Here is a 6,037-nt window from a genome sequence, read left to right as displayed (position 1 = left end):
ATGCAAGGGCAAAAGTGGCTGTAAGCGTGGGAAGGTAACACAAGCCGCTGACAAGGTCTCCTTGAAACAGTTCACAGGAATAGGGAATGTAAGGCACAATGAGCAGGTACAGGTCTGGACAGTATCAAGGAAGTGACAGTGGCTGCGCACGATTGCGTCGCATGAATGTGAAATGTGTAGCCTCTCAAATGACGTCAATGTATCCATATGCATTTGCATTTTAGCGTGCTGTTGCTGTTTGTTTTCTTTTCTTTTTTTTTAGCGAAGTGGGGGCTTGACTATGGCAGGCCTGAACTGTTTGAGATCAAGTTAAATATTTATCTAAAGCATTCCCGAGGCCTAAAACTCCATTTGTGTTGTATCTGTGGAAATACGATTTCCCATCACCATTCTGTTGTTCTGTATACTGATGTCCATTTAAAGCAAGAATAACATCAGGAGAATGTGGCTGCTAATATTTAATTTCGCAACAGATGCTTAAGCTAGGGCAGCGCAAAATGCTGAAGCCAGTCTAGTGCTCAATAATACTGGGTGAGGTTAGAGCATTGAAGGATACTGGTTTATATCTACGGCACTCACACGCCATGCACGACTATCCTACGAGGGTGTGAAGGAGTAAGCAGTCGGAGGTTGTAAGCCCAAGCCATGGATGACAACAAGGACAAGTGAGCGGATGTCTATACCATGAGGTAATGCTAATTTAAGCATCTGGATCGTCATCATCATCCTCAGCCTGACTATACCCACTGCAGGGCGAAAACCTCTCCCATATTCCTCCAATTAACCAGGTCCTGTGCGAGCTGCATCCACTTGACCCCTGTAAACTTCTTAATCTCATCCACCCACCTAATTTTCTGCCGCCCCCTGCTACGCTTTCCTCCCCTTGGAATCCAGTTTGTTGCCCTAAGTGACCATCACTTATCCTTTCCTCGCGCTACATGTCCTGCCCATGACCATTTCTTCTTCTTGATTTCCATTAGAATGTCAGTGACTTGAGTTATTTCTCTGACCCACTCTGCACGCTTCCTATCTCTTAACGTTATCCCTACCATTTTTCTTTCCATAGCCCTCTGCGTTGTCAACTTTAGTAGAACCCTCTTTGTTAGCTTCCCCGTTTCAGTCCCATAGGTAAGTACAGGTAAGATGCAACTGTTGTATGCTTTCCTCTTGAGCGATACCGATAAACTGCTAGTCATAATCTGGGAGTACTTGCCAAATGTGCTCCATCCCAGTCTTATTCTCCTTGTTATTTCCCTTCCATGGTCCGGATCTGCTGTTACTACCTGTCCTAGATAGATATATTCGCCTACTACTTCCAGTGCTTCGCTACCTAAAGTAAACTGTTTTTCCTTCCCTAGGCTACTAAACATTACCTTAGTCTTCTGCATATTGATTTTCAAGCCTACTTTTTTACTTTTTCTGTCTAGGTCATCATTCTTTGCAATTCATCCCCTGAGTTACTTAGCAAGGCAATGTCATCAGCAAATCGCAGATTACTGAGGTATTCTCCATCTACTCTTATCCCTAACTGCTCCCATTCTAAATGTCTTCTTTCTTAGATTCTAGCATCTAGATGTCACTGCATAAATTGTTCATGGTTTTTTGTGCACCTATTTCTGCTTACAGCTTTTTCTTTGCCTGTAATGTAAATTATTTGTGTTTATGTGATGAATCCCCCCCTATGTAATGCCCGCAAAGGCCCTTAGGGTATTTGAAATAAATAAATAAAAATATATGGGTGTGTAATGCTAACAGTAAGTGCTGGAGTAGCTCAGTGCAGTAAGCAGCCAACAAGTGTGGCAGTTACGAGACGTAGTGTTGGGTTGAGTGCTGGGGTATTATAGCGTATAAGTGTGTATTGCAACCCAGATTCAATTTCAGTTTGGTGGAATGACTATATTCATTGGGTATAGGGTGTGGCATGTCCAGACGATACCAACGACAATGGCAACAATGTGGCCTCACAGATTGACACTCATATGTTTTAATTGTTGCTATAAATGTTTTTCAGTCACTTAACAAATTGCTATCCATAGCAGAAACGATACTCATGCACTGAAAAATAAAATGAAAATACTGAATATAATGCACATATATATACCTTGGTACATGTACTGTACATGTAGGGAGCCAAGGATGCAAAAGTTGTCCAAAATAAACGAGCGGCTGCGTCTCCAAGACTGCTGAAAGTAAAAACAAAAAATGGCATAGACACATGTAAACACTGAAATGAAGTGAGTGCTCTACCAAGCAGCATTGCATATGAGATATCAGCCCAAGTTTATAGTCTACTAACACGTATACAGTAACAAGGCTGCTGCAAGTGACCTGAAGGAAGTTAAGCAAGCTACCTTCCTGGCCGCATTTTGGCAGCTCGCTGCATTCGTTACTCTGGGCCTCAAGCGAACTACTGTATATTGTGTCATAGTGTATATATATTGTGATATGTGCTCCAGATATCAGATACCGGGGCTGGCAAACATCTTTTCTTTCCTTTTGTATATGTAATAAAATAACCACTAAAACAATTCAAATGCTGCTAATGCTAATCATCTTAAATTAGAATCAGATAAGCAGCAAGCTGACACAGTATAGTGCCTACGTTGTCGTGTTGCGCTGTCGCAAGCTCCCGATAGAAAAAAAAAATGTATTTGCGCAAAGCTTTGTTGGAAACAATTTCATTCCTTCCAAAGTCATTTACTATACTGCTTATATATCGATACATGTTCTGATAAAACACACGAGTTTTGCACCGTCTTCAGATTGCTTTCCGAAGCTAGAAGGTGGCATCCATGCCACAGAGATATAAGTAATTGACAAATTACACGCTAATTTCGATCTGTCATATCTGCAAGCTCAAAAACAATTAAGTACCAGGTTGCTGTTTACCTTAATTCACTACTGAATGACACCTCTCGCATTGATTTCGCGGACAAAAATGGACACGACACCCACCTACCGCTGCACTCAGCGCACTATGTCAAAAAACAACAGCAATGACAATGGCTTACGTGAGAAGCGACGGCCGATGTCAGATCGTTGACGCAGACATCGCAAATTTGCTCGGTACCCATGAATCGAACGTCCGACTTTTGCTGTTGAATGGTTTAATGTTAAGGGTGCGTTGCACTACCTCCGCTGCAGCAAAACCACGCCAATAAACTGGGAGACTTTACAAACACTGCCCGAATGCGCCGACGACGGCGTCGTCCAGAGCTCGTCAATCCAAAAGCTCTGGACGCCGTCGGCGACAACGAGGAAAGAGCCGAAAAGCCCGCCAGCCCGCCACGAATCTGGGGACAAATTCAGACTCAACTAGGCACATAATAGTCAGCATTTAGGTACTTTGTAAAAACATGGCGTTCAATGCGTTTGAGGAAATCTAGGGACAAAGTTTTAGCCGAAAAAACCCTATTCATGGCGGGTTTTAGTCTCGCCCGACAGACGGACGGATGCATAAAAACTATATCAGACAAAGTTTCGGATCATAAAAAAAAATATTTCAAAAATTTCAGTCTTAAAGCGTAAAAATAAAACAAGCTGACAATTGTTTTTTAAACTAATGTATGTTTAAAAGTGTACTTGAATTTAATTATGAAGTTGTATATTTGCGTCAGTGGCGACGCCTGTTGGTAGCGTTTTTCAGCGCACCGTGGAAAGGCCTGTGTTTTTTGCGGTGAGTAGTCTGCGCGCTTAATTTTACTGTTATTTTACGAAGAGTCTTTAATTTCATCGACTCATTTTAGGTAATCTTGAGTGCTTAGTCGAGTGTTCAGGCTCTAAGGCACACGATTCGGCTCAGAAAAAAAAAATTCATCTGTGATGTTGGAGTAAATGTCTGTGCGTTCACTGGCTTCGGCTGCTGGGCAAAATTTACATCGAAAATTCGAGACGCTTTCTGCGATTTCGCGCATCGTAGCACCTTTAGATTGACCTTTTGTGCCTAGCTGGCTTTTGCAGTATGTGTCAGGTGATTCGTTCAAACATTTAAGGATTCGCCGGACTGCTAGTTGCTCCGTCACGTTTGTTGGCCGGGGCGTTCGTTTCAACAGCTGATTGCTTGACTTCATTTTTGATTAATGGCGCGCTTCCGATCGCTGTAGTAATTTCAGCGTTTCAGTTCACCGTCGCGTACCAATCTATACTCAAACAGGACTGAACTTTGGGACCGATTTGCTTCAAGGTTGAAGAATGGGAAGACGTAGGAGCAAGCGAAAGCCACCCCCGAAGAGAAAAAACATCGAGCCCTTGGAGACGCAGTTCAACTGCCCATTCTGCAACCACGAACGCTCGTGCGAGGTCAAAATGTAAGCATTCAGAACAACTTTTGGTCACGCTCATCCGCTAACCGACGAAAATGCCGTCTGTGGCAAAAGCGGCGCTGCGCTGCATATGGTCGTAAAGCCCTATGGTCGCACTTGGAAACCGCTGCACCGGACGCGAACCTTGCAGGAATCATGAATGGTATTTTGTCATTGCGCATCTCTATCTGCATCTGAATTGAATATTCGAGTTTTCTGCTAGTCCTCATTTTCATCGTTCATTCACGCGGTATACATTTGCGCTGCCTCGTTTTACAGGGACCGACAACGGAATACGGGTCGCATCACGTGTCGAGTCTGCCTGGAAGATTTTCAGACCGCCATAAATTGTATCCTTTATTTGGTTTGTGTCTTCGCCAGAAACACTGTCTCCGTATTGCTCAGTGCACTATTTTTAGTCTTTGGTTTAGTCGGCGGATGTGGAACAGTGCATACGTGTGGTACATAACCGCTCTTATGTGTGTATATTATTAAAGATCTTTAGCATAGCGTAATGTTGTGAAGCTATTACCAATCGCAAATGCATATGCTCTCCTGGGCGCTCACGAAAGCGACACGCGGTAAACTATGCAAAAACGATGTTCGGTTCAGTCTTACTCATCACTGCAAGACATAGCCATACTACTGTACTCCTAGCTTGCTGTAATGTGCTAAGGTATTGTGCAGAACGAGGAAGCAAAAATATGGTCATGTCGCATGCAGCTAGCCAAGTCATGGGATTCATGGTGGAAAGTCGTGCAAAGGAAAGACTACACAGACTGAAACACCAAAACGGACATTAACTTGCAACTTAAGTTTATCGCAGGAAGCTTGCTATTAAATATGCTACCATTGGTAGAACAAACTCTCCATCGTCTTTCCTTGCTATATTGCTTCACTGATAGAAGGCAACACTGCTGCAGCAAATGGCAGTAATATATATGGTATCACAAAATATGTGTGCTTCAGGTTCCTTGTGGTTGAAATGCGTAACTACCGCGCCTAAACAAAATCCACTGCCAAGCACCTCACCTGTGCACAGTTTGAGCATAAACAAAACTGCTCAGTGGGGAGATATTGTTTGGTTTGGTTTACCAGCCCAAAGTGTTGCAGTGGCTGGTAAAGCTCGTGGCTTTCTACAGCCATATGAACCCTGCAAATTGGACACTGGCCTTGACTTACTGTGATTCTCCAGACCTTTCAGAGGCGATTGATGTCTACAGTGACTGGATCGATGCCTGTGAGAGTGCAAACCAGTAGGGCTGGCAAAGCAGAAGACCTGCTGCTCGTGTACATATTGTCCATAGAAATCATTGGTGGAAGTGTCATTGGAGTGTCCTTGTGCAGCTTCATTTGTATGCAAGAGCTGTTGCATCACTCAGTGTTGTCGTTTTACAAACGGCAAGTAGTTATGCGATGAAATCATTTATGCTGCCGCTGCTTATCATGTGTGGTGATGCTGTGGTCTTTGTTGTAATGTTTGACCAAGGTTGGGGAAACTGATTAAAAAACTTTTGTGTTGGGACAGTGTGGTTATTTGTGTGTTTCACATTACGCATGAGACACATATACACTCGGATTTACCCAAAATTAATTTCAATAGAGGCAGATTTAAGCATGTCTTCGATACTGGAAATATGAGCTCCTGGAGTGATGTGTAAAAGCTTACAGTTACCAGAGACAGTTATTGGATGAAATTGAAGCCTGCAGCAATGCTTTGCTCACATTCAGGATCA

The 6,037-nt window shown here is 43.2% G+C and overlaps 1 protein-coding gene across 3 annotated transcripts; it reads left to right on the top strand.

Moving 5' to 3' along the window:
* The first annotated feature begins 3,617 nt into the window (after positions 1 to 3,617).
* Positions 3,618 to 5,823, top strand: LOC146181771 (transcription elongation factor 1 homolog). 3 transcript variants are annotated; one of them, XM_084576777.1, is made up of 4 exons: positions 3,618 to 3,676; positions 4,154 to 4,307; positions 4,581 to 4,651; positions 5,497 to 5,823. In XM_084576777.1, exons 2-4 carry the CDS (start codon positions 4,192 to 4,194, stop codon positions 5,559 to 5,561), a joined length of 252 nt encoding a protein of 83 aa, XP_084432903.1. In that variant the 5' UTR covers positions 3,618 to 3,676; positions 4,154 to 4,191; the 3' UTR covers positions 5,562 to 5,823. The 3 variants fall into 3 exon arrangements, with proteins under 3 accessions (XP_084432903.1, XP_084432905.1, XP_084432904.1); XM_084576779.1 differs by having other exon boundaries at positions 3,632 to 3,676; positions 4,184 to 4,307; XM_084576778.1 differs by having other exon boundaries at positions 3,671 to 3,746.
* The last annotated feature ends 214 nt before the right edge of the window (positions 5,824 to 6,037 follow it).

Source organism: Amblyomma maculatum, chromosome 8 (genome assembly GCF_055883805.1).
Source record: "Amblyomma maculatum isolate TAMU_Amacu chromosome 8, ASM5588380v1, whole genome shotgun sequence".
Taxonomy (NCBI): Eukaryota; Metazoa; Arthropoda; class Arachnida; order Ixodida; family Ixodidae; genus Amblyomma; species Amblyomma maculatum.
This window is presented reverse-complemented; position numbering and strand designations above follow the sequence as displayed.

What these genes read in the sequence shown, in the direction of transcription:
- LOC146181771 (XM_084576777.1), top strand. Translation starts at nt 4,192, where the DNA reads ATGGGAAGACGTAGGAGCAAGCGAAAGCCACCCCCGAAGAGAAAAAAC. An exon ending in CGCTCGTGCGAGGTCAAAAT is followed by an intron (nt 4,308 to 4,580) that starts GTAAGCATTCAG and finishes CTCGTTTTACAG; the next exon opens with GGACCGACAACGGAATACGG. An exon ending in TTTTCAGACCGCCATAAATT is followed by an intron (nt 4,652 to 5,496) that starts GTATCCTTTATT and finishes GTGATTCTCCAG; the next exon opens with ACCTTTCAGAGGCGATTGAT.